Source organism: Corvus moneduloides, chromosome 10 (assembly GCF_009650955.1).
Source record: "Corvus moneduloides isolate bCorMon1 chromosome 10, bCorMon1.pri, whole genome shotgun sequence".
Lineage (NCBI taxonomy): Eukaryota > Metazoa > Chordata > Aves > Passeriformes > Corvidae > Corvus > Corvus moneduloides.
This window is the reverse complement of record NC_045485.1, coordinates 2,407,358-2,434,268: the sequence shown is the minus strand read 5'-3', so window position 1 is coordinate 2,434,268 and position 26,911 is coordinate 2,407,358. Positions and strand designations below refer to the sequence as shown.

General features: G+C 54.5%; 2 protein-coding genes across 2 annotated transcripts; both read right to left on the bottom strand.

Annotated features, from left to right (window-relative positions):
• Window positions 1-739: 739 nt before the first annotated feature.
• Window positions 740-6,657, bottom strand: LOC116448878 (small ubiquitin-related modifier 3-like). Its single transcript, XM_032119900.1, is given in 5 exon segments — window positions 740-1,012; window positions 1,014-1,033; window positions 2,819-2,947; window positions 3,199-3,210; window positions 6,601-6,657. Coding segments are annotated over 5 exon segments (255 nt in total). The 3' UTR covers window positions 740-975.
• Window positions 6,658-12,614: 5,957 nt separating this feature from the next.
• Window positions 12,615-22,197, bottom strand: PTTG1IP (PTTG1 interacting protein). The gene is made up of 7 exons (XM_032119901.1): window positions 22,092-22,197; window positions 19,369-19,421; window positions 18,261-18,369; window positions 15,566-15,671; window positions 15,401-15,466; window positions 14,973-15,019; window positions 12,615-13,436 (listed from the first exon to the last, which is right to left on the bottom strand). Exons 1-7 carry the CDS (start codon window positions 22,168-22,170, stop codon window positions 13,393-13,395), a joined length of 504 nt encoding a protein of 167 aa, XP_031975792.1. The 5' UTR covers window positions 22,171-22,197; the 3' UTR covers window positions 12,615-13,392.
• Window positions 22,198-26,911: the final 4,714 nt, after the last annotated feature.

Below are 26,911 nucleotides of genomic sequence, written 5' to 3'. Positions count from 1 at the left end.
ACAGTTTGGTGACATTAAAAGGCATTTTCCCCCCCTCATTTACCAAGTTTATCTACCAAAAAGAAGTACTAAAAAGAAAGCTGAGGCCACAGACTTCCAGTACCCACAGAGAAAGAGCTGAAGTTAAAGGAGCAGGATGAAGGGACAGATGCTGCCCAGCCCTCAGCAAACAGCTGGAATTTCAGTGATGGGATTTTTATAAGCTTGTACAACAAAAAAACCCACAGCTACTCTATCACAAGCATAAGTTTTTGAGCCAGCTGCCCTGCTACCTCCAATTCTGCAATAGTGCAGGACAAAAAAAAATCCCATTTCTGCATTAAAAAAGTATATTTTGGACAACTTTATCATAATATGAAAAAAGACATATAAACCTGAAGTATTTAAACCCTATCCTAAGCACTGTATCGTGTTCCAGCCCCATGTCAAGGACATGATGCTGCCCAAGGGATTGACTGAATTTGCAACACAAGCTAAACACTTAAAACCTGTATCTCTGTTCCTTCTCTCAGACACATCTTAAAAGGAAACTTTTATGCTCACAACTGGCATGAAAATACACTGAATTATTTACATCATTTGAGTTAAAACAGAGGGGCAAGACCAACTAGAGCCAGGAATGAACACTCCATGTCCCAACACATGGATGAATGCTTAGGGCACAGGGCTAAAGAAGAAAAGAAGATAATACAAACAGTACGTTTTTTAAAAAGGCTAACAACAGAGAGACAACTTAATCTCAACTTAAAATGGTTCGATTCAGACACAGCTCAATCCCTGCAGATACAGTTTTGACTTGTGCAAGCAGAATGTCAAAGACAACAAGCAACTTTGGTAAATATCCTCTGAAGTTTCAAAGAACCCTGTGGGACTGGCATGTTCATTGGTTCACTAATAAAACAGCAAATCCAAGGACAGGCGAGAGAGTGAGGTGTGACGAGCATCCTTAAACTGTTCTCCAAAAGATGCTGTGTCTTAGCACCCTCCACCTGGCTGCTGCTGGTACACTTCAATCTTCATCTTCCATCTCTAGCTGTGGGAGTAACACAGGAATTATTTTAACGTTTTAAAAATACAGAAATTAAAAGTAATACAGAAAACTTGAAAGACACATGGTGACAAAAGCACTTGGCTCTCTGCTCATAGAGCCATAGAGTACTTCAGGAATAACTTCAATTAACTAACACATGAAACACTTTCCATCAGTCACCCTGAACAAATTTGTTAGAACATGCTAAACTCACAGCAACTATTTTGGGATCATTTTAATTTCCAAGTCCCTTTGATCATCACTCAGACATCTGAATATCTGTGTAGCAATTTGCAGTAAGAGTGTTTTTCATACCTGTGCAGGTGTGTCTGCTTTTTAATTGGTTGTCCATCAAACAGGAACATAACCTGCCTCATTGACAAGCCTTGCAAGTTCAAAGTTATTAATATGAGAAACCACACTTGTGTTTCTGAATCCAAACTATGTATTCATGGATTTACTGTCAGAGCACATGTTAACAAAATTAACACTCAAAAGATGAGGGGGATGGCAGAAGATAGATTTAAATTAGGTAATAGGACGAAATTCTTCCCTGTGAGGGAGGTGAGGCCCTGGCACAGGTTGCCCAGGGAAGCTGTGGCTGCCCCATCCCTGGAAGTGTCCAAGGCCAGGTTGGACGGGGCTTGGAGCAACCTGGGCTAGCAAAAGGTGGCCCTGCCCATGGCAGGGGGTGGAACAAGATGGGCTTTAAATTCTGTTCTAACTCCAAGCCATTCTGTGATTCTATGATTAAGATTTAACTATCAGGACACTGAGGGTATTTGTCTTGCTGTCTACACTGAGGAAGGTCAAATGCTGGTAACTTTATGTTGCCCTTAAAACCTGAGTTGCCACACGACTGAATCCTGTTCTGACAACGTTTAATCACATGAGGAAGTCTTTATTCCCTGCATCAGGGATTGAGGACCTTGCTCTGCCCTCTAAAATCCTTCCAAATCTGTGTGATTCACACTTCTGTCACACTGAGGAATGCTCCCTGTACCTCTCCAAAAACCCAGAGAGGCGTCAGGGTACAGCAGGCACAGAGCAGGGCAGAGTGTAAAGTTTGAATAAGCAAGAAAGGATCCTGAAAGTAACAGACAAGGGGAAACACCAGCAAACAAAATCCAACTCCGTTTCCAAAGCCGTTCAGATGCCCACCCTCTGCTCTGCATAAAGCAAAGGCATCGGGAGCTCCAGGCTCAGGAGCTGAGCTGTGGGGATACATCCTTCTCCTGTTCAGTTCAGGATGGCACTGAGGAACAGCCTGTGACACAGAGCAGCCAGTGAACACCTGTGGAACACAGCGGTCTCAACTGTGCAATAGGCAGCAGGAGACACAGGAAGAGAGAAGGAAAAAAATCCAGAAGGAAGCTGTGGCACAGAGAATTTATTTTGTGCCGTTTTCCAAACAGAAAATGCACTCCAAGTTGATGAAGTTTTTGGAGATGACAGGACTAAGAGTTAGTGAATTGTGTCAGAGCCAGGATCGGAACTGGAGGAATTTTGGTAACTGTCACGGGACATTAGGGAGCACCTGAGGAGAAGAGGCACCTTCCATGCACGGATGAGAAGAACTCCACACCGAGGAGCTGCCAGCATCCCCGCTCCTCACTCTCCCCCACATCTGGATACCCTCGCCCTGCCCACAAGCGTGTTCTGCGAGCCGGGCAGAGAAGCAGGAGGGTTCCACCAGCACGGGGATGCTTCCCCGGGGAGAGCGGGGGCGGCCGGGCTGGCGGGAGCCCCCCGGGGCCGCGGGAGCCCCCGGGCCGTGCCCGCGCCTACCTGTGGGCAGCAGTACCCCTTCCTGAGCTTGCTCAGCGGGCTGTGCCGCTTTATCCTGAGCTGCACCACGGAGCCGTCCTGTCCGGCAGCTTTCAGGTCGATGTGCTCGTTCTCCGCTTTCCCGCCTTCCTGGACGGAGAGCCGCAGGATGCGGCGGCTCAGAGCCGGCTGAGCCGCGGGGTCCCGCTCGGGCCGGACACCGCCCGCCCCGTCCTCGGCCGGCCCCGCTCCTGCTCCCCCCGGCCGGGACGCCTCGGCGGCCTCGCTCCGCGGGCGGGGCGGGGCCGCACCGCAGCCGCGTCCCGGGACACGGAGGGGCGGCCGCCGCTCCCCTCCCTCCCCTCCTCCCTCCGGCTCCTCCCGCTCCTCTCCCGCCTCACTTTGGGCTTCTCCTCCGACGTGGCCGGGGCTCACCGGGGCCCGCGCTGCGGGGCGCGGCCGGCGGCCAAGGGGGCGCTGGGCCGCACGGGGGCGCTGTGCGCCGGCGCGGGAGCGGCGTGAGGGGGGCGCCCGGGACAGCCCTGGACAGCCCAGGACAGCCCCTGGACAGCCCTGGACAGTCCTGGATAGCCCCTGGACAGCCCAGGACAGCCCTGGATAGCCCCTAGACAGCCCCTGGACAGCCCAGGACAGCCCCTGGACAGCCCTGGACAGTCCTGGATAGCCCCTGGACAGCCCAGGACAGCCCTGGATAGCCCCTAGACAGCCCCTGGACAGCCCAGGACAGCCCCTGGACAGCCCTGGACAGTCCTGGATAGCCCCTGGACAGCCCAGGACAGCCCTGGATAGCCCCTAGACAGCCCCTGGACAGCCCCTGGACAGCCCCAGGACAGCCCCTGGACAGCCCCTGGACAGCCCAGGACAGCCCCAGGACAGTCCCTGAACAGCCCCAGGACAGCCCTGGACAGCCCTAGACAGCCCCTGGACAGCCCAGGACAGCCCTGGATAGCCCCTGGACAGCCCCTGGACAGCCCTGGACAGCCCCTGGACAGCCCCTGGACAGCCCCTGGACAGCCCAGGACAGCCCTGGACAGCCCCTGGACAGCCCGGGACAGCCCAGGACAGCCCTAGACAGCCCCTGGACAGCCCAGGACAGCCCCTGGACACCCCGGAACAGCCTCCGGACACCCCGGGAGCCCTGTCTGAGCACCCCCGAGACACCCCGGAACAGCCGATGCTGGGGTGTTCAGATCCCCTGAAGGGGAGAAGAGGCAAGTTTGCCTCAATCCACAGTTGCGGAAAGAATTCGATTCTAAACATACCCGAAAGCAAAATTAAAACACAAACGAGGTTAAATGTTGGGATCCAAAGTGATATTTCAGCTTTTTTGCCCTTTAAAAATTTTTTTTAACTTTATTCTTCCATAAAAGAGAAAAGAAAGAAGATTGAAAAGTGGGAAAATGCCAAGAATAATGACGTGAAGCACAGGAAAGGGGTTACCGCCACCATGGGTCCAGCGCTGGCTTACAGGGTGCAAGGGGTCTTTCCCCGGCAGAGTCCCTCCGACAGCGGCCCAGCGAGGGAGCAGAGCCAGGCAGCAGCACCAGCGCTGTGGGAAGGCACGAGCAGCCTCACAGGAGCAGCCGGGCAGCCGCGGGCAGCACACACAGCGAAGACTCCCACACTCAGTGGATTTAGCAGCTGCAGCTTCTGTGGCAGGCTAGGCACTTCATGATAGGGTTTTGAGAGTGGCAACGTCATGCCCACCTCAAAGCAACAGCTCGTCCGTGGGCAGATTCATCTTTGCTGCCTTCAAGTTCATTGGCTGCTCGTTGGAATCCAGGTGAAGTTCACCTGACCTATCAAAAAATTTATTGCTTGCTTTTCTCACGTATCAAAGCTTTGCTGCTTGGTCTCCCGATGTATCAACTGCAAGCTCTCTTCGTCACTTCGAACAGGGTTTATTTTCCAAAATAAAGCAGGAACTAAAGTTTTTGTTAGAGGCAGTTTAAAACTTTAATTTTCAAACTTCAATCTTCGAAGAGGCAATGAAGACACATTCCTTACTCTTTACTCGTTCACTACATGGGGCCAGGTGAGAGGAGGCAGCGGGGCAGGAGGTTGGTGCTGCCGGAGGTGCCCCTGAGGGTAGGAGTGGAAAGGGCTCCGGACTTCTTCAGAGGAAACCCCCTAAATATGAGGTCCATCCCGCCTGAGTCCACTTCTCTCACAGGCAGCGCTTTCAGCTGGTGGCTGTGCCAGGGCTGCCTCCTCCAGCCTGGAGGGCCTCCTTGGGGTTGAAGACTTTCCCAGCACAGCGGTGTTGTGGGGCCAGGAGAGAGGAGGTTCTGCCCCAAACCTCCATCTCAGCCTGTCCTCACCCTGGCCGTGAGGAAAGCAGAAACTGGTCCCTTCAGAATATGCTCCAAGTCTCAAGGGATTTTCCCTTTTCCATTCCCTTTCCTGGCTGCACCCCCTCAGAGATGAGCAAAGTGGCACAGAAGCAACCAAGAATGGCCCCTCTCTTCCACTTCCAACATCCACATTCCTCCACCTCTACCAGTTCTTCAGCCATATTGATACTATTAAAGTATCAAATAGCACATCCTGTGAGCTCCAAGAAACATGAACGGTGGCTCTACAAAACCGCACGGCCTTAGATCATCTGCTTGCAAGCCAAAGAAAAATGTGTGCTATTATAGGACAGGAACGTTGACCTTACATCAGTGATGGGTTTGAAATCCAACAGTCGGGAATCACCTCAGTAGAAAGAGCAGTAGAAGGGTGGCAGAAAGAAGAAAATTCTTCTTGGTGGGAGTGGCTTACCATGGCTGCCAAATTGGAGACTGCTATGAAATGCATTTGTGGCAGTCACCGTGTCATGGTTTGGCTAAAAGCCAGACACCCACGAGAATCGTAACGAAGGGCTCATGAGTTGAGATAAGGATTAGGAGAAAAACACCTTAAGGGCAAAACAGGTTCAAAACTTAAACGGTATAAAGAAAATTTATTATTAACAGAGTCAGAGGAGGATAATGAGGAATAAAATAAGCCTTTTGAACACCTTTTTCTGCCCAGTCCCTCCCTCCTTCCCACCAACAGTGCAGAGAGACAGGACACGAGAGTTTTGGTCAGTTTCTCACTCGAAAAATCTTTCTTCAGTTCGCTTAGGAAAAGGAGTTTCTTTTTCTGCTGTGCTGTGGGGTCCTTCCCACGGGAGACAGTTCTCTGTGACCTTTTCTAGCGTGGCTCTAATTTTCACAAACACCAGTCCCACCCGACCTGCTGTAACGGGAGTCCCTCCCGTGGGCAAAGCAGTCTTCCCGAAACTGCATAGCGTGGGTCATTTAGTTCATGGGGCGGAGTCTTTTAAGGACAAGCTGTTCTGGTTTTGAAGCAAAAGCTCTCTTTCTCTATCTCTGGAAGCAAGGGTCTTCTCTCTCTGCTCGAATTTCCCACTGGATTACAGCTTTTTAGCATCCACCCGCTCCGGTGTGAGCACGTTTTATCACGGGCGGTGAGTGGATCTCTGCATCCCCCCGTGCACTTCATGGATTATAGGGAAACAATTTGTTGTATTATAGTCCTCACCAGCTTGCAGAGAGATCTCGACTCTGACACCTGGAACACCTCCCCCCACTCTTCCTTTGCACTGACCTTGGTGTTGCTATGTTGGTTTTCTCCATGTGTCCTCACTTTCTCCTTTTCTCTGACTAAGAAGAAAAAAACTGCTGCTCCCAAGTACCACTGTCAACAAATTCCACCAGTTCAAGGATTTCTGTAGGATTTTGCAGCGCTGAGAAGTTGATCTCATCTGGATTCTGTGCTGGGGAATTGCTCACCATGTTTTCGTCGCTGGCCACGTTGTCCCCGCCGCACCGCACGGGCGCCGGCTCCATTCAGCGCCTCTCTATATGCGGAGCGCCGAGAAAGAGAAACCGCTGCCGCCGCCTCTGCCCTTCTGCTCGCAGCAGCAGCTGAAAGTGGCTAAGCAGGCAGAGTTCACTGCGAGCTGTCCCGAGATGGCGCCGGCCGCACGGTGCCGGCCGCTGGCCGCTCCCGGCCCCGGGAGGGCCCTGGCCCACGCGCCTCCCCCCCCCTCCGAAGAAGAAGGACTGCGTGCGTTCTTGTCCTTCTTCAATATGTCATCACAGAGGTGTTACCAACGTCTCTAATTAGGCCAGCAACATGTCCATCGTCAGAGCCTTCAGGGATTGGCTCTGCTGGACAGAGTAGAAGCTTCGAGCAGCTTCTCTCTCAGAAGCTGCCTCTGGGGCTTCCCCCCGCCCATCAAAAAAAAACCCCAGACTGTTTTAAACTAACACACACCTTAATCATTGTATTGTGTGTACTCGCTTGTATTCAATGTTACGGCTGTTGTAACACTGTGCTGGAAAATGAAGTATGGAGACTTGTCTAAAGGAGAGTCCCAAGAAAAGGGGGGACTTGATAAATAAGACAGAGAACAGAAATTTTCAGGTCCCCTGAAGTTGCTGAATAGAGCTCTAAAACTAGCAAAAAAGATAAAAGGATGTAAAGGTATGCACAAAGGAGGATAAACGTAGCTGGAACCAGTGGAGAAACAGATAAAGAGGACTACAGAGGGTTTTTTTCAAGTCAGGTAACAAAAAGCAGCAGTGCATGCCCAAAGAAAAAGTTCAAAGAAAGGTCACCTGTAATATTGAAGCACTCGGTGAATGTGACCACCAGACACCCCTTATGACGACCTCCAGGACCAAAAAAGGACTTCCAGGAGAAGGCAAATGCATGGAAATTAGTTCTAGGAAAGTGGTGTTTGTGTATTAGCTGGGAGGCACATTGTGATGGATAGGTGTGATCGGGACGGAATAACAACGGACCCTGTTACGAAGTTTCACCACAGACGTCAGATTAAAGGAGATATTATTCCATGTGTCCGGCGCTAATAAAGAATGCCTGCTTTCTAATGCTTCAAATGAATGAAAAAGTTTATTTACAGCTAATTCCACTATCAGTATCCTACTCTCTACCTAAGTTCCTATGACTATATGCTTTCCCTCCCACAGTTCCCACTCTCCTCAGTCTTGCGGTGACAAGCAAGCAGGCAGAAGAAACCAGGCGAAGCCCTCGGTGGCATCCGGGCTTTCAGCTCACACGGGCCATGGAGGCTGCCCATCAGGGGGGAGCACGGCGGGGCGGCGCCCGTTGTCCCCTCCGCCCAGCGCTTCACGTTCGCTCCGCGGCCACCTGCTCTCCTCCTGCCCGTTTCTGTCCAGCTCCTCCAGCTCTCTCCGGGCACGCTGGCGGGGCACAGGGCTCGGCGGCCGGTCCCCATCAGCCAATCTTCGGCGCCGGCCACCTCCAGCAGCTGCCTCCTCCTGCTGCTCCTGCTGCTGCCGCTGCCGCCACCGCGCCACGAAGGGATGGAGGCGGCGGCGGTGGCGACGCGGGGCCAGCCCGGCACGGTTGTCCTGCCCCTGCAGCAGGCGGATGGCCCCAATGGGCTCTTGGCAGATGGGGCAGGTGGCAGCGGCGTCGGGGGCAGCCCGGGGCTGGATGCAGGCGTGGCAGAACACGTGTCCGCAGGGCTCCACGGCAGCGGGGCTGCGGAGGGGATCCACGCAGATGCGGCAGATCCTGACGGCTCGCGGCGCTGCTGGCTCTTGCCTGGCCTCCTCCATTGCTGCTCCCGGACCTGACTCCTCTCAGCTGCTGGCAGGACTCGAAGGCTTGGCTTCCACTGGTGGCACTCAGGTGTTCCTCGGCCTCTCGTGGGACTCACAAGCTCCTCGGTCACTGGCAGCACCCAGAGGCTCCTTGGTCGCTGGCAGCACTGAGAAGCTCCTCAGACTCCGCCAGCGCTCGGGCTCCTCACACACAGGCAGCGCTCGGAAGCTCCTCGGCTGCCAGCGTGTCCCAGGCTGAGTGCTGTGGCACTGCCCAGCGCTGGTGTCCATAGTTACCTACCCACTGCAAGTGATGGCACAGTGATCATGACTGGTGACATCACAGGGCTCTAAGGGGCACACCCAGGAGCTCCCCCATGCACAGAGACGGACCCTGTGGCACAAAGCCGACCTGGCCGTGGGCTCAGTGCTCACCCAGCTGCCTTCCAGGCGGTCTCTGCTGGGGTGGGGCTGTGCCAGTCACACTCGGCAGGACCTGCTCTGCAGAGCTGCTTTCCATGGTGTGTCCTGGTGCCTGGGGCTGCACCTCGCCAGGGGCAGGACCCTGCATAGCCCTTGGTTGGACTTCAGGAGGTTCCATCAGCCCATTTCTCCCGGTTGTTGAGGTCCTTGTGGGCGCAGAGTCATCCTCTGGTGTCTCTGCAGCTCCTCCCACTGTAGGAAATTCAGCAAACTTGCTGAGGGTGCCCTGGGCCCCATTATTCAGGCCACTATCAAGAAGGAAGGCCCAGTACCGGTGCCTGGGCTACTCTTGTCAGAGACTGAAATATTATAGTTTATGGCTTAAACATTTGCATGAAGGGCTTTAAAAACTGTATTACAAAAGCTGCAGAGAAGACTACCATGCCCTGAATGGGGCTCTGAGAGGCCCATCACCACTCAGGGCTGGAGACATTCACAAAGCACAAGCTTAACACCTCCAAGGTGGAGAGCACAGCCCCAGGCCTATCAGCTGCCAGGCTGGCCCAGACCCTGCACCAAAGGGTGGAGGGAGAGAGGCTTTGGATGCGTGTTGGCAAAGCCTCTGGGCAGAGGCGCAGTGACTGCCCGTCCTCCACTGCGCAGAGGAGCCCAGCTGAGGGGCCCCTTCAGCCGGGGAAAAGCCGCAGCCGTGGGAAGGACAGCAGGGGGGCTGTCATGGCCCATCCAAGGCCCCCCAAAGGGGCCCTCAGACCCTACACCAGAGATGATGCAACAAATCCACAGTGTTGGGAGGGACAGTGTCAAACTGGCCCCTGCACGGGAGCCACGTGGGCATTCCCACCTGGCCCAAAGTGGGCATTAATCCCTGGGATTCTGTACTCTCCGGCGTGTGGCAGCGTGGTGCAGCGTGGCGCAGTGTGGCGTGGCACGGCGGCAGGGGACCCTCAGCACCAAGGAGACCAGATGGAAGGGAGCTACGAGACGTCATTGGGACTCTTGGAAGAGCGATACGCTCCCTAACCCTGTCACCTCTCTCCCTGTCCCCCTCCCCCTTTTACTATTAAATAAAATACATCCATTGTTTGGCGCCAACATCTAACCTCGTTTGGTTTTAATCTCAATTTTGGATATATTTTGAACCTTTCAAGTTCTTTCCGGTTTATACACAGAGACATAATTTTTCTTTGCTCTTCTGGGTCTAGACTGGATCGTAACAACACTGCTGATGATCGGCCTCCACCTCAGCTTCACGCTGCTGATCAACACCCTCTACTTAAAAACCCGGAGTACCAACAGTTAAAATCACTTCCTCACAGGGCAGAGCCTATTTGCAAAGTTCCACCTTCCCCAAGCCTCCTGCTTTCTCTGAGCTCATGAGAAATGTCTGGGTGATCATTTATCAGCCCGAGTGAGCATTTTCCCCTTCAAATACAGCAGCTTTGGAGTACAACATAGAATCTGTTCAGTTGTTTGCCTCTTCCTCCACTTTTCCTGAAAATACCATTGTAGCACTCCACACCGAAACCACTGCAAGACCCTGAGGTTGTTTGGCAGAGACTCTCCAGCACCAGGCACCTCCAGGGCCCTGCTGCTGCTGCCGCCATCCCTGCCACCACAGCCCCGCTGTGCAGGGAATGGAAGGGGCTGTGATGACAACGGGCCACCCCAGCACAGTTATCCACCTGCAGCCTGTGGTCACAGCTCCGTCTGTCCCAGGGATTTCACCTCTCAGTGTGTTGGCTCTTTGTCCCACCTTTCCTATCACACGGTTGGTATTGGCCCAGTGTCAGCTTTTTGTGGCCTTTCTGTGCAGGGCTGTTGAAGTCTTCTGTGGCTCAGAGCCGAGCTCCCTGTTACATCTCATTAACCCCTTCTTTCCAAGTTCCCTTGTGCACCCTCCTAGTGCCCATTGCAGGTGCTGGGGCACTGTCCCACTCCTCAGCTCTGGTGTTCCCATCGCTATCTGCTCCCCCACCCCAGTCAGGACAGCTTTCCATCCTGGCAGCCTTGCAAAGGACGAGTTAATCCTCCTGAAGTGACTCCTTAGGTGCCAGGCTCCGCTCTTGGTTACGCTGCAGATGCTTCTTCCCAGACCTGAGCAGGCACCTTGGCCACACAAGGACACAGCTTCACCTCAGTGCCATGGCCCAGCCAAGGCAAAGGGTTGATCAGCTTGGCAGTGCATCAGCCACCCGATCCCTGCACACAGCAACCTTCACAGGAGGAATTAGAAACATCAGGAGTAGCTCCATCCCAGGCTATGGGAGGCAGCCCCTGGGATGAGGATGCCGGAGCCCAGGATGAGCTCAGGATGAGAGCAGAGGACACGGTGCCTGTGCCCTGGGACACTGGGTGCTGCCCTGGCAGCATGGCATGGCCTCTGCTTGTCCCCAGGGCACGGCCACGTTCCATGCAGCAGGTCCATCCCAGCAGCTCTGTCTGCTGCCCTGGCTCAGCAGAGGAGGACAGAGCCAGTCACAAGTGGGGTACCAGGAAGTGGAACTTGCTTGCAGGGGTCCCCCATCCCTGGTGGGTTTGGAGGCACCACCCCTTAGTGCTGGGAGCGGGGCCAGTGGAAGCACTCAGGGAACCCAAAATGGTTATACTGGTCCCAGTCCCAGGGCAGGATGGGGCCCGGAGCCTGGTGCAGCCCAGCAGGGGAAAGGCAGCTCCAAAGGCTTTAGCGCCAGCTGTCCCTGGCCATTGCTGGCTCTCAAACAAAGCCCCCACAGCTTCCCCCGTACCTTTGGTTGGCCCACTTTGGGCCAGTGCACACAGGAAAGCCCAGGGCACAACCGGGACCCTCATCAGCACTTTCCCTTCTCTTTACAAGGCTCCACAGTTCATCTTCAAGCACAAGGAGATTCAAGCCAAACGGGGATGGATCCCTGAATCATCATCTCCCTGCCGTGCACATGCGGAGACGCCGCTGGCAGCGCCAGAACGCAGCCCCTGCCCGGACAGCCCGGCTGCCTCGGACAGAAGGTGGAGAGCAGCCACCACGAGAGCTTGGCAGAGTCCATCCCTTTGTTCCTCCCACCCGAGTCTCTTCTGGCAGCTGTCAGAGACAGTCTGAATTAAAAGCCACCTGCAAGTCCTGCCCTTGGAGCGTCCTGGCAGCAGCCAGGGCCTGGCACGGTGCAGCCCGGGCAGCGGCAGCAGCGAGGGCTCCCGGCCACCTCAGCTCCTCAGGTGCAGCTGGAGCAGCTTGTGCAGAGCTCCACGGGCCCGGCCGTGCAGAGGGAGGGTTTTATCTGAGCCCACGGCAGCCTGGGGAGCCTCCCCTCCTGGCAGGAGCCACAGGCAGCTTTCCTCAGCCCAGACCCTCCCAGTCCCTGCACAGGGGCCTGCGGGGGCCCCACAGCCAGCCCTGGGCGGGCACCGGACCCTGCCAGAGCAGGCAGCTCCATCCTCCTTCCCCACCCCAGCTCCCTCCCAGCTCCGTCTGAGCCCCCAGGCCACCCCAGTACATGAGGGCTCTCTCCTAGAGGTGCCAGGGCACAACAGGCCAGAAGCTCTTGCCAGGACACCCAGCTCCTTCCTTAGAGAGCAGCCTAACTTCCAGCCCAAGCTCTTCCTTACACCTGAACATCTCTGGGAACAGACTCCTCCTTTCAAGCCCAGCAAGAGCCCAAGGCAGCCTTGCCTCTGCCTCCCTCAGCTACCCCGTGATGAGTCAGAGCCATGTAACAGTGACAACTCCATCAGCCACCACTGCCAATCTGTGCCTGCAGTGGAAGCAGAATTAAACTCTTTCAGACCAGAACAGTAATTGAATCAGTTTAATATACAGTCAGCATATTGTAAATGCACTTGAAACTTACAGTATTGCTAACAGACGTGGCCATTGAGCCCAAGACCACCTTTCTAGAAAGGCACAGAGAGGTAGGAGAGTTGGGGCATTTCCCCAAATTAGTTGCAAGTGAGAAGGTGCACATAAGACCTTCCTCCTGGAAGCACCAGATCACCAGAAACTTGTGCTCATTGAGAGGACTGCTAATGTGCTGGGGTAAGTGCAGGCACCTGGAGTGATAGCCAAAGCCTCCTGCTGACCCATGCATCAGGAAACTCTTGCTGGCTTTTGCATATACGAAAAGAAAAAAAAAAAGGGGGGGGGGGGGGCAGAAGAGCCTAGCTCTATGTGCATGAAGTGTTCTTGGTGAGGCAGGGGTGAGGGAGATGTGTGATGTTGCTTTCACGCTTGGCTGAGACAAGGACTCTTACGTGCATTGCTTTGGACCACAACCACCCCAGGGGTGAGTGAGAAGAAATGTGCCATCCTCCAGTATTGCTGCCATGGTTTCTTGCACCAGCGGGGCAAGAGCAAAGCTCTGGCCAAACCAAGCATCTGGAGTGGGGACAATGGTGTCACCAAGCATTTGGCTCATCCTCTGTGGTAGATGAAGTGGCACCATGGTGGTGGGGGGAAGCCTGGAGACTTTTGGCTCTGCAGAAGGCACTGTTCACCAGGGCGGGCGGGTGGGTGGGTCTGTGTTACAGTGTGGGGATTACTGCAACACGAGAGAAGTGGCAGGTCTGGAGATGCTAATTCTCAAATTTTGCATAAGGGTTCTCTTCTTTGAACAAGCCTAGAAGAGAGGAGAGATTTGTTCAGACAGAAGCTCCTACACTGGTCAAGAAAATCAGTCCTTGGAAACAACTCTTTGTCATTTGAGCATTCTCCAGCCTCCTGGCTGCAGTACTCCCAAAACACCTCCTCTTACCTGAGCTGTGCCCACGGTCAGCACTGTTTCCCTCTCCCCTTCTGCACAAGAGGAGACATCTATTGAGAAGCTTGACCTGATGGCAAACTCCTCTCCCAGGCAGTCCATGTACAGTGCAGGTAAAGCAGCCTGGCTAATCTTGCAGAGCACTCCCTCCGCACACCCCTTCTGTCAGATTGGACGTGCTAGCAGAGAGCCCAGACCCAAATTAAATTAAAACTGTTCTTAGACTTGCTTCTCTGCTCCTGCATCGAGACTGGGAGACAGCAAGGCAGGGTGTGAGGCTGACTTCTGGACTAGCAACAAGCCATGTGTCATACTGTTTGCTGCTTTCCCAGCCCAACAGTTCTGAAGAACAGCCAGAAAGGACAAGGGTTGCAAACTCTGGGGTCAGGCTGCAGCAAGACAGAACCCTGACATGGCAAAACAGTCCCAGAGCACAGCTCTTCCACAGGCAGGTGCTTCCCCCACCAAGAGCTCCTTCAGGCACAGCTTTGCCTGCTCTTTCTTCCCCAGAGAAGCCAACCCATCCAGAGCCCCTGGGATCTCCTGCCTACCCTGGACCTGCAGCAGGCAGCAGCTGCAGACAGAGGAAAAGGACTCTAGCTTTCCCTACAGCTCCCCCAACGCCAGAGACCACCAAGTGCAGCATGCATGAGCCCAACTGCTCCACAGTCAGACACTGGCAGAGCCCCCGGCAGCCCCAATGGGCAGGCTGGAGGGACCTTCCCCTGCACAGAGCAACTGGCTGTTCCCTGCTTCCTTCCAAGCTGATGTTCCCCTCAGGTAGGTCCAGACCTGGCCCAGGTCCATGGGACTCACCTGAGGGACAGTCCAGCCCCAGGAGGGAGGCTGTGCACTCCCGTCCCCAGGGGACTGAGACACCTCCTGGGGAACCGCTGCCAGCACAGAGGACCAGTGGGATTGGGAGTGGGGTGGGACTGGTGCCTGCTCTGTGCTCCTGCTCTGTGGGCATTCTGATTCCTACCTGGCCCCACACCTCAGGCTGCTGGCTCCCCAGCCACTCGCTCACCACAGGGCTACTGGAGGGCTGTACCTGAAGGGTAACAGCATTATGGTGGTGCTGTCTGCCAGCTTCTGCTTCTCCCTTCCAGTCAAGCTCCATCAGCTTCTCCCACATGCCAAGCTTGGAGGACACAGGTTCTTGGGAACATTATACACTTTGTCTTCCCTGCTCAGGAAGAACAGCCCTTGTGTGGCCTCAACCACCAGCATCTCTACACTTGCTCTCAGAGAGCAATTCACTGAGCCAAGAGAAGCAGAGACCATATTTTCCCTGCTGGCCAGGTCCCACCTACAGCTGTAACCACAGCAAGGAGCACAGTTACTGAGGCTGCTTCATCTAAAGCTTAGTTTGAATCACTCATGTCAGCACTGTACCGTATTTTCTTCGGATTTCATCATGCCGTGATTTCATCTCTGCTCTCCTGCACGAAGCAAACAGAAAAGCCATGAGTCAGTAACTGGCGTACAAAACCAAACAAAAAGCACCACAGCTCCTTGCTTAATCCCAACCAAGGGAGCTCCAGGCTGGCAGGTTTGCCCAGCCTCCCACCTCCTGGGGGCACCGGGGACCACCAGAGCCCACACACGTCAGCAGCCCTCAGGGAGTTGCATACACAACACTTGTGATGCTACACCCACGAGTCGCCACAGCATGACATCCTCATGAGGCTTGTGTGTGAGCTAGGGCTGAAGCAGCCACTGACTGCATGTGCTGAGCCCCATGTGCCTCCTGGCATCATGTTTGACAGCACAGACAGGAGCCAAATCATTCTGCAGCCTGAGGGCCTGTGGTTCAAACTCACCTCTCCTCCTGCCGCACCCGCCTCTTCTCCCGCTCCCTGGCTGCTCTCTCGTCATCCTTGTCTGGCCTGGCAGACAGAAAAGTCCCTTAAAGCACTCAGTTCTGCAGCAGCATGTGGCTGCATCTGAGCTGCTCCACACAATCAGGGGACCTGCCCAATACTTGCCTTTTGCTCTTTTTCTTACAACAGCAGCAGCAGCAGCAGACCCCCAACATGATCAGGAGTGCTCCTCCCACCACGGACATTGCAATGATCAGGGCTTCAAAGTTCACTAAAGGATTTGATGAAACACATTTAGCACACACAGACACAGCTGCCTGGAGTTACAATACAGCATCATAGGATCACAGAATCATTAAAGGTGGGAAAGCACTCTAGGATCATCAAGTCCAGTTGTTCCCCCAGCACTGCCAGGTCCTCCAGTAAACCACGTCCCCAAATGCGACAGCTGCAAGTTTTTTGAACACTTCCAGGGATGGCGACTCCACCACTGCCCTGGGCAGCCTGCTCCACTGTCTGACCACCCTCTGAGTGAAGAAATTTTTCCTTAATATCCAACCTAAACCTCCCCTGGTGCAACTTGAGGCCGTTTCCTCTTGTCCTATTTATGAACATACAACCACTGTCACCAGCAGCTTCAGTCACTGGGCTGGAGACGTGTAACCACCTGGGAAAGCAAACTGACATTTTTAGCTGTAGATATACTAAGTGTTGTACCCACAAATACACACCAGCTGAGTGTGTGTAGCTGGTAACAGGAGTGCTCAGTTACTGGCTATGAAGAAAGGCAAGGACAAACACACTCAGGTCAAACTCCTCTGGCAGAAAAAGCTACCTTAATCACTAATCCAGGTAAAAAGTAACCATCAAGGGAAAAAAACCCAACAACTGAAGGCTTCAGGGCTAAGGAACAACCTCTGACAGGGAGGAATTACTGCCCGCAGGAGCCAGCCTCAGAAGCCACCTCTGATGAGATGAGCTGACACTTATAGGTGTCTGCAGTCCTTGGGCGAGAGATCAACAGAAACAAGATCTGTTGGGATTTATCAGCTTGGAGCCAGCAGTGCAGCAGCTGAAGGCCAAGTGCTGCTTCCTGCACCTCACTGCCATGTCTCCCCAGGGCTGGGGGGATCTGCTTGCCCACACACAGAACAAAACCTGCTGGAACATGGTGGTGAAGCAGCAGCCGTGAGCCCTGGGCCCTGCTCATCCTTCCCAGCTCCTGCAGTAATGGCAGTAGAGACACCAGCCAAAACTGACACATCTAGATGCCAAGGCGACAACAAAGAGGAATTTCTTCCAAGTATGATTCAGACTGTTCAGGGACTTGAGCCTGTGGAATTATTTGTTTAGGAGCCACTTTATACACAACAGCCAGGTTACAGAAATCCCAGTGCACCTCAGCCTGCTCAGAGCACTTCTGAAGGTCATTTAGTCCAACTCTCCTGCCATGGGCAGGGATATTTTCCACTAGACCAGTCTGCTCACAGTCCCATCCAACCAGACCTTGAACGTTTCCAGGGATGGGGCACTCACCATCTCTCTGGGCAACCTGTGCCAGTGCCTCATCACCCTCATTGTAAAAAAACATCTTCCTTTTATCTATTCTAAATAGATCCTCTTTTAGGTACTCCAGGCTCAGCTGACTCCACCACTGGACTTGTTTCCAAAGCCTGCAGCAGCATCAGTGCTTCTGAAACCCTTTCAGGGGTTCAGGGTGAGCCTGGGGCTCAGCTCCCCCCTTCCCATGCAGAGAGGTCTGTGGCAGAGCACCAGGCACTCCTCCAGCTGATCAGAGAGGCCAAGTCACACATACCAAAAATGCAGACTCACGTAAGAGCTAATCTCCCACATGACTAATCTTCTCTAAAGCAAGTTTTGCAAGCTAAGGAATGTGTTCCTCTATAATGAAACCTTTTGTGAAGCTTCTTACATCCAAACTAGTATTTCAAGGTCTTACAGAAGTTTCAGAAAAGCATACCACAGGGCTCACAAAGAGGAGATTCTTCCCCCACAAGCACAGGGGCAGTTTGAACTCTTGTGGGCAGACAAGAGAGCCCAGCCTCAAGCACAACAGATGACAGGCAATGACAATTCAGCTCCAGGCTCCTCATCAAGGGGGTGGGTGAGAGCAACCAAGCCCGAGCTTGCTTCCCTTCCTGCTCCAGCCCCCAAAAGCTGGGTCCTGTCTGAGCATGAACATGCACTAAGCTTGGTCTAACCAAAACAAGGTACCAATCTCTCCAGAAATCCTTCAGAAAACAGAGCAGCAGGGAGGAGAGGCAACCAAGAGCAAGCTTTCCACCAGAAAAAGCTCCCAGAGGAGACCTGCATGTGCAGGGGTAGTTTTGGAAGAGGCTTTTTCCTCAGGTGGGTAAGAGCTGAGCAGGACTACGGTACATCCAGCACTAGAAGCACACACAGGCCCCCAGAGAAGTCACCACACTTCTGATTGCAGGAGCCCACCAGGGACAGCTGCCACGTGCAGAGCCAGAAGCGGTGCACGGAGCAACATGCCAGCTGCAGAGGAGAGAGCTTCTGGGATCCAGACACCAGGAAGGGCTGCACAGGCCCACAGAGCACCTTCCACTCCTGTTCCCAGGTGCTAGCCACGTCTGGAGCCTCCATCACACCAAAGCATAAGGGATGTATTTTGGAGTAGCTAAATCCTCACGGGTCCTACTTGCCAGAAGGCAGGGAACTGCTCATACTCCGCTTCCCCACCCACACTTCAGGAAGTTTGCAGAACCCTGACTGACTTCAGCCTGTCATTGCTACACTGGCAGAGAGATGGGGAGGCAGGGGAACCTCCCACCAGCAGCAAGCACTCACACAGCCACCACCCCAGGCTGGCACTTACCCCAGCAGACTCCCCAGCGCGCAGAGCGGAGCTCACACAGGTCGGCCGGGGGGAGGATTCTTCGGACGGGGTATTCCATGCACCTCCTGCTGCTGGCACACCACAGGCACTGCAACACAGGAACCAGGCAGCACAGCATTACTGGAGCATGGCCGTGCTGCCAGCGAGCCACACTCTGCTTTGGGAGCTGCAGCATGGGGCCGCTGCTGCCGGCTCTCAAGAAGCAGATACCACCCAGCAGCAACAGGGTGCTCAGGAGTAAGAGCTGTGTCAGCACAGACTGCAGCAGGAGAGGCAGCCGAGGGGAGCACAGAGTTCTAGAGCAAGTAAAGATGCTGAGAATCCTTCTCCTGGCTTAGAATGGTAGACTATCCTGAGTTGGAAGGGACTCACAAGGATCATTGAGTCAACTACTGGCCCTGCCCAGGACAGTCTTAAGAACCCCACCATGGCTTGCACAATTTATAACCAAATCCTTTACATTTATTTTTGGGATAAGAAGAAAGCCTTTGAGGCAAAGCACTCTACACACACAAAACTGATGAGCAGGAGAGGTGTGTGTGTGCCCAGCCACTACCAGACTATCTGCAGGGCTTTGCACGCTCCTCTCCTGGTGGCTCCAACCCCCAACCCCAGCATTTGGTAGAGTTTGGTCAAACTGGTTCTGGCTACATCAGCTGCAAGATCTGACTCAAGTTCAAGTTTGCTGATATCTGAGATAAGGCAGCAGAGACTGGCAAGACACCAGTACACATCCTGCTTCCACCCAGTGCCACAGCACAGACAGACTGGTGGAGAGGCATCTTGACCAGCCAGTCCAGCTCATTCAGTCCCTTCTCCAAGCACGTCGCCCATCCATGAGGAAGTAGCCCAGCAATTCCATTACTCTAATCAAAAAGCACACAGCAAAACCCACCCAGTCTCCAGCAACCTCCTTCCACAGCACCAGAGAGGGATTGCTCTCTCACCCTCATAGGTGGGTGGAATTTGCAGCATGTCTGGGACAAGGGCAGGGGGCCAACGCCCCTTCCAGGAGGGAAACTGCTCCGTAAGAGCATTACACTGTCAGGCAGCGTGAGAGGTTGGGAGTCTTACTGCTGCTACTCACGGTGACATTTTTCAGGCACTCTTCACAGCTCCTGTTCGTATACTGGCGACAATCTGCAGGAAGGACAAAAGACACCTCAGGGCTTTACTCAAGATCTTCAGTGGTTTAAAACTCTGGGCTCCCCCAAGCCTGCTTGTACTCACCACAGGACCAGCAGCAATGCGTGCTGCTGCTGCAAGAGTTGCCAGCTTCAGCACGTGCTCTGTGTCATGGTGGGAGGCCCAAATGGAAGTGAAAGTTCATCTGCCTTGCTCTGCTGACAAACCCCTGAGTTGTGAGTTCCTCTCTTGGGTTGTATTTTCCTAAAAGCCTAAGCATCTGCTATGGCAGTAGGGCAACCAGAGGACACAGCTGGGGTTGGTCTGGGGGGGCCCTATGAGGATGAGGGCAAGCACTGGGTAGGTGGTGCAGTCCTGCAGCACCAGGTGATGGAGCAGCTTGAGCAAACAAGCCCCAGACACGGAAGTTACTACCAGGAGAAGCAGAGGAGCACATGGGGACACGTACAGCTACAGATCCTGCAGGAGGCCTCCTGCTGCACATGAGGGCTGTACCTGACCCCAGTCAGTTCATCCAAATCTTCCTTCAGCAGGACACAGTCCAGGCGATGGGAGCAGCACTGAAGCCAAAATCTGTGCCCATGTTCAGAACTTGTTTCCACCCCCATCTGGCAGAGGAAGACCCCAGTTCTGTAGACACAGGTGGCTCTCAGGACCAGTGCCACCGTGGATGATGGCATCCCCATGGGATGGATCCAGCTGGGCAGGGGAATGGATAAGGTCTGAACCTGAAGACACAGGACAAGCTGGCCCAGTCCAGCTCCATTCTGGGCTCAGCTACAGCTCGCAGTAGCGCTCTTGGAGAAAGTCTTCCTACAGGATATTCACCTGCAATTCATTGGTGTGTTTCCCCAGATCCTCAGGAACGGGGATTTGCCAAGCCCTCAAGAATGAGCTATTTAAAACTCACCACTGCTTAAGAGTCTAAGCACCAGCCTGTTTGACAGTGGTTTAAAAAAACAAGGAAAACTGAAACCAATTTGCCTGACCACTGACTGCTGGATGAAGGATCACTGCTTTGCAGCTGTCGTAATCAGGAAAAAATCAATCCCAGAGGTGCTTGTTTTCCACCCTCACAATCAGCAAAGCTGCATTTTCTCCCTCCAGCTGGCAGGAACCCTCAGCTATGACCCACTGTCAGCAGTCACATGCTCTGTGCAGCCCTCCAAACAACTGGGCAATTGATTAACATAGCTCTGATAAGGGTGTTTACACACCCGGAGAGGCTGAGATTGCAGATTTTAAACACTCTGTGAAGCTGCATCTTCTCCATTTCTTCAACTGAGGCAGGAAAAGCACAACAGTTCCTGTGCTGCCCTGGAACTGTTTCCTTACCAGAGTCACAAAACACCCTCCCACACCACAGGAGGCCAGTGGTGGGCAAAAGCAGAACGTGTGGTTTTAACCGGCCTCTGCTTTCCCCTGGGGTATCCCCTCTCCTGGCACCCCCAGCTGGGGATCATCCTCCAAGTCATTAAGTCAAAGCCACCCACTTTACAGCTGTTTGGGAATGGGCTGCTTCCAGGACACCGCAGCCCTTCAGGATTTGGTCTGTACAAATGCCCCATCTCAGGTGACCAGACAGCTCACAAGGGATGGCACAGGAAGCACTGCAGTCCTCAGGGACAGAGATGGGACAGCAGCTCTTGCTGTGCTAGAAGCCACCTGGATAATGCTTTTGATAGCTGGCTACAAGAGGAGTGAAGTGAGTGGCTTGGGGTGGAAGGAAGAGCAAAACGTGCTGGTCCTTAATCTCCTCCCTGCTAGAGCCACCATGCAGATGTCATCACATGGAGAACAGTTCGTGGCTTGGAAGAGCAGGCAGACTTCTTAGGACACTCTGAAGGCAGTCCTCCTCATGCTTTGCTACAGCGTCTTCTCCACCTGGTGCAGCACCCGTGGGGCCTATGCTCCATCCCCCACCCATGAAGGAGGAGTAGCTGGACACCCACTGCTCCCCACCCATCCATATCTGACAACACCCATCTTCTTCCTGGTCTGAGGCTGCCCCAGCCAGTCTCCCCTGTCCTGAAGGAAAATCTCCTCCAAAGGGCCATCAGCAGGAACCTGGCTGCGCAGTGAGTGTCCCCTGGTCAGGACAGCTGTCTCACCTGAGCTGTTATCATCACTAAATCATGGAATCACAGAATGGTTTGAGTAGGAAGGGCTTTAAGCCCATCTTGTTCCACGCCCTGCCATGGGCAGGGACACTATTCCAGACTGCTCCAAGTCCCGTTCAACCTGGCCTTGGACACTTCCAGGGACGGGGCAGCCAGAGCTCCTCTGGGTATGGAAGTTCCATTGCAGTGGAAGCTGGAAAAGCAGCGAGCAAAACTCCACTTCCAGCCCCACTCAACCTTCCCGAACTCGAAAGGACACACCACGCTGCACCGGATCCCACTCTGCGGAACTCCCAGCGAGGGACAGGGCCTTTCCTCCCATCTCTCACTGCCTGGCCCCATTCTGAGTGGCCACAGCGCCCCGGCCAGTGGCCACCCGCACCCAGTGGGTGCCGGCACGGAGCCCACGGGGTACCCACCTCCTTCGCGCACCAGCCACCCCACAAAAAACGCGGTCCAAAGCCGTGATGTTGGGGTGCTGTGCGAGGAGCATCGGCCGCCCGGACCCCCCCAGCCCCACGGCGGGGCAGCGGTCACCGCTTACCTCCGGCCACGTCCTGCGCGGCGAAGGCGGCGGGCAGCAGGGCCAGGGCCAGCGCGCAGAGCCGGAGCGCCGGGGCCATGGCGGAGCGGGCCGGGACGCGCCGGGGGCGGCACCGCCGCTGTGCAGGGCCGGCCGGGGGCGGGCCGGGGGCGGCCCCTCGGAGGGGCACCGAGGCCGCCGGGGCAAGGGCTTGGGGGGCGGCGGGGGGAGCAGCTGTCCCGGGCGGAGAGACCCCCGGGGCTGCCGGAGCGCACCGGGCGGGGGAACCGCGCAGCCCCGCGCCCGCCCGCAGGAGGGGGCCAGACCCCCGCGGGAGGAAGGGGAGAGAGCCGGCCTTTCCACAGCCTCCGCGGGTTAATCTCCCCGGCACACCCGCAGCCTGCCCCTGCGCGAACCGACCCCAAAGGGTCCCGCACCCCTTCCCGCAGCGGTTCATCAGTCTTTATAGCACGGAAGGACGTTAAAGGTAAAATACATATTAGTTCTCATGACACACCGCGATGTGATGAGGTAGTGGAGTTTTATTGCAGACTTTGGTATTGTTCGTGCTGAAGTAAAACGAACAAAAGGACAGCCCGGCCCTGGAGAGAAGGGCTTTGCTTTTGGGAGGCTTAGAGCGGTCCCTGAGGGGTAAAGAACAGCTTTATCCCTGGCATGACCAAGGCACCACAGCATCCCAGGCTCTGAGACACTGCCAGCCTCGTCTGGTGTCACAGGTCAGTCACTGCAGCCAGAGGGACTCAAGGACACCTGGATCGATAGACAAGCAGAAACAGGGCGCTGTTGCCAAGTTTTACTGTGGTTGGAGATGTGTTAGTGTGGGAGTCAGTGCTCAGTGAAATTGTGTTGCACCTGAGTGCTTGCTGGATGTAAGAACCTCATAAAGAACCGTATCTGTGTGCCCTGATTTGGCTGGGACATTTCATGCCCATGAATAAATATTTACACTCGTAACTCCATGCTTCGCATCCCAACCTGGCACCTGGGTCAGCACGGGCCAGGCATGAATTGTGTGACACACAGCGTGCTAGGAGCTCCCTCCTGGGCAGAGCCAAGCAGCCCATGCCTCACACCCACGTGCTTCAACATTCAAGACATGAGAAGCTGCATCAATATAAGTGAGGATTTTCACATGCTGTAGGTCAAGAGTGAACTGGGCGCTCCCCTGGCACCCCCAAATGCCCCCTGCCCCCCTCGAGGGGCAGGCAGGAGCAGGCAGCCCGGCACAGGCAGCGGGGCGGAGACGTGAGTTAACCTGGTACTGGCACTGTGGCCAGACGCTCCCTTGGTTTCGGTGGAGGGACAAAGGTCTGCACCCGTATTTCTCTGTGGGAAAGCTGGCTGGGTTTCGGAGGGCAGGTGTGGGGTGGGGGGTGGTGTGAAGGTACTCAGAGGTGGGGGTGGGAGGCAACTCTGCAGAGCAAAGTGTGAGTGCCAGGGGAAGAGCTCTGGCTTGGAGAATCACTGACTTCTCAGCAAGCAGGCAGCTCAGGGAGAAAGAAGAAAATATTTTTAGATTGCCCTAAACAAAATGAAGATGATAATTAATATTTTTCAGCAAAACCCCAAAGAAAGCCATCCCATAGCTGGAACAAGCAGCAACACTGGCCACCCCTGCTGCTGCCAGCTGCATCGTGGGGCTCATCATCCATCTGCTCAGAAAACTTTGCTCTCCCTGCCGTGTTCTTGGTGTCCTTGAGAGCCAGATGGACTGACTGCTGGTGACAGAGCTCCTGCAGGCTGGGAGCATAAGTGGCCAAAGGCACTCGGTCGGCTGAACCCCGGGGTGTGGGAGCTGAACCACGGCATGCGGGGGCTGAGCCTGGCATGCGTGTGACACAGAGGTGCCTTCCTTCCACCGCCACAGGCGAGCGCTCTGATGCCAGCAGCCGTCTCTTGCCTGTGCTTCAGATTTTGGCAGCTCCTCAGGAGAAACACGGGGCTCTTCACGTGTGATGGGGACTTGAGCTGTCAAAGACATGGAACCTGTGCATTTGCTGCTCCAAAAGCAGCTGGTGCTTGAAGTCGGGCAGGCACTAATAATCACCTTGGCGTTCACTGGCGCAGGGGAGTCTCCCTGAAGCCCCCTCTGGGGCTGAGCAGTGCCCTGACACCAGAGTCACTGCTGGATGGTTTGGGAAGCAGGAGGAAGCATCAGCTGTTTGCAAAGCACCTCATTCCTTTGTCCTGGTCTATCCATGAAGCGACACCTGGGCTACAAATCATCCTGGTGGCATGGGCAGGGAGCCAGGCAGCGGGAGCAGGCAAAGAGCTGACAGGAAAGCCAGGGGAGAACTGGAATGCCACTCTGATCCCAGTGGCCTTTCCTTTCCCTCTCCTTATTTGTCTCTGAAGGGGATTTTCAAACCCTTCAAGATGGCCTCAAGTGGTTTCCAAGGCGACGGTGCTAGAGTCATCACTGCCATGGAAACCCTCTCTTTGGCATCATATAAATATTTCCCTTGAAGGAGGCTGGATGAGTGGGCGATGCACTATTTTCTAGCACTCCCTGGCTGCAACAGGACAACCTCCAGGAGATGGGAGGGAGCTTAGGAGGTTAAAATTAGCTTGCCATGCTGGCCAGCAATGGAAAGAGGTGATTGCTGATGTTTCAACCCAAAACCTGGGGTTATTTGTGTCAGCAGGATCCAAATGAAAAAGATTTACTCTGTAGGAAGACAAAAATGAAAAACAAAAAGGGGGGGGGGGGGGCAGAGTAAGGTTGAAAACTTGTGCTTTTTTGCCCTTCTTCAAAGTTTTCCCTTTAATCCAAATTCCATGTCCTCTTGGGTCAGTGCAGGCAGATGGGGGTCTTGGAGTACCTCACCCTCTCCTGGGAGCATGTCCAAGGCCGAGGTGTTTTGCTTTGCTTTTAATTGCCTCCTTTCTGTCTCACCAACTCACCAACACCTTCACATGAGCACAGGGAGAGGTGTCTGCCTGCAGCCCTGCGCGTAGGCAGTGGAACAGGAAACCCCAAAATACCCTCTTGTGCTGTGGTGTCCCCACACCGGCACTGCCTACAAGGCCAGTGGCTCTGCCATCAGCTCCAGCCCAGCAGCCCCTGCAGCCCCCTGCCCAGCCAGGGTCCTCTGGCTGCTCAGCACTAGGGCACAGCTCCGGAGAGGCTGCCGGCATTCCCAGTGCTCCGCATGGCAGGGACACCCACCGGCCCCAGCACATGGCAGTCCCGCTGCCACCCCACCATGCCAGCTCCCGTCAGCCAGGATGGATTTCTGAGCTGTCCTGGGAGCTCCCAGAGCGGCAGAGCTGGTGTTTTCATCAACAAAGTCTGCCTTCATCGCCGGGGCCGAGCTCCGAGCAGGGCGGAGGTGCCAGCAGCGCGATGGGAGCCGGGGCGAGGCTCCGCAGAGCCCGTGTCTGCCCGGGCTGGCGTAAACACCTCCTGTCCCCGAGCAGATGGCTCCTCTCACATCCATGCTCCAGGCAGATACCAAAGGGCTTTCCTGACAAATAAAGCACTGCCTCACGCAGGCCCGGAGCGCTTCTGGCTTTCCTGGAAGAAGGGGATGCTCTCTCCTTGTTGGACTGCCCAGGCTATTTTTAGACCTCCATAGCAACCAGAGGATGGAGAGACACGGTGTCCCCCTGCCACTCTCACCTGCTGGCTGCTGGCCTCTGGAAGGGGCTGGGGCTGGGTCCTGGCTGGACTGGAGGATAGGGGTTCATCTGATGACCCCCCAGCACCACCCCAAGAAGTCTCCCAGGAGGCAGGGAGCTGCTCCAAGACCCATTTCCTCTCCCCACTCTGGAAGGTGCTGGCAAGGATATCGGGAGACCAGCAAGGTCAGACCCCAGCACCTGCTTTGCTCTTTCTGCCTTTAGAAAAAAAACCCACCCTAAATCCAGAGCAAACAATTAAAATGTTCCAGCTGCTGGCTCAGAGCAGCGATCCCAGATAAAACCCCAAGGATCTGCCAGCTAAAAATAGCCTGAGCCCCATAAATTAAACAAAAGCTTTCTGCCGGGCTCTTGGAAAGCCAGTTCCAGTGCAGTTTTCTCTATGTAAGGTATAACTCCAACAGTATTTTTATTATTAGCCCTACCTCCCCCATGTCACCGACCTTCCCAGCACCATTGTTTAGGAACAGGAATTTTACAGAGCCAGACTTCTTCCTCCTGGCAGCTCCTCTGCTGGAGTGGGATCACACCTCAGCCACTTTCCTGCCTTTTTATATTAGTTTAAACCTTTTTTTTTCCCTCTTGGGCAACTGATTATTCGATACTAAGACATCCTATGTTTTGTAGGGCCACCCTCATTTAAGGCCTGCCTCAGCCATCTGCTTAATTTTTATCCCTATCAGCTGTCCTAGGAGCTGTGGACCCTTAAATAAATTCCTGCTTGGAATGCAAAGATATTGGGCAGCCCTTTGCAGATAACTGTGCAAGCCAACATGCATGCAGGGGCTTGTCTCACCTCCTTTCTGTCATCAAGCCTATCACCAATATTTTCTCATATTATATATATGTAATATGTGATGTTAGACAGCCAATGACTTCCAGCTTTCTGGGAGTTTTTTCCCCCAACCCTTTAAAGAGCTTCCAGCATCCCGGTGCCTCAAGCACACGTGTCTGGCTCATGAGAATGAGTTCTCTCCACTTCCCCTCCAATGCTTCTTCCCAGCACTCCATGCTGGGTGTGAGGAGCACATCCAGCACCTGCTTTTCCATCCCAGGTATTTAGGCTCTGTTGCTTTTTCTATGGGCTTTTGCAAAAGTATTTCACTTACTGCACCTGCAGCAGCTGCATCCCAAAGCCACTGAGATCCCTTGCTCCATCCTGGTGCTGGGCTTTGATT

What these genes read in the sequence shown, in the direction of transcription:
- PTTG1IP (XM_032119901.1), bottom strand. Translation starts at nt 22,170, where the DNA reads ATGGCCCCGGCGCTCCGGCTCTGCGCGCTGGCCCTGGCCCTGCTGCCC. An exon ending in TGTAAGAAAAAGAGCAAAAG is followed by an intron (nt 15,467 to 15,565) that starts GCAAGTATTGGG and finishes TCTGTCTGCCAG; the next exon opens with GCCAGACAAGGATGACGAGA. An exon ending in CGGGTGCGGCAGGAGGAGAG is followed by an intron (nt 15,020 to 15,400) that starts GTGAGTTTGAAC and finishes TGCTTCGTGCAG; the next exon opens with GAGAGCAGAGATGAAATCAC.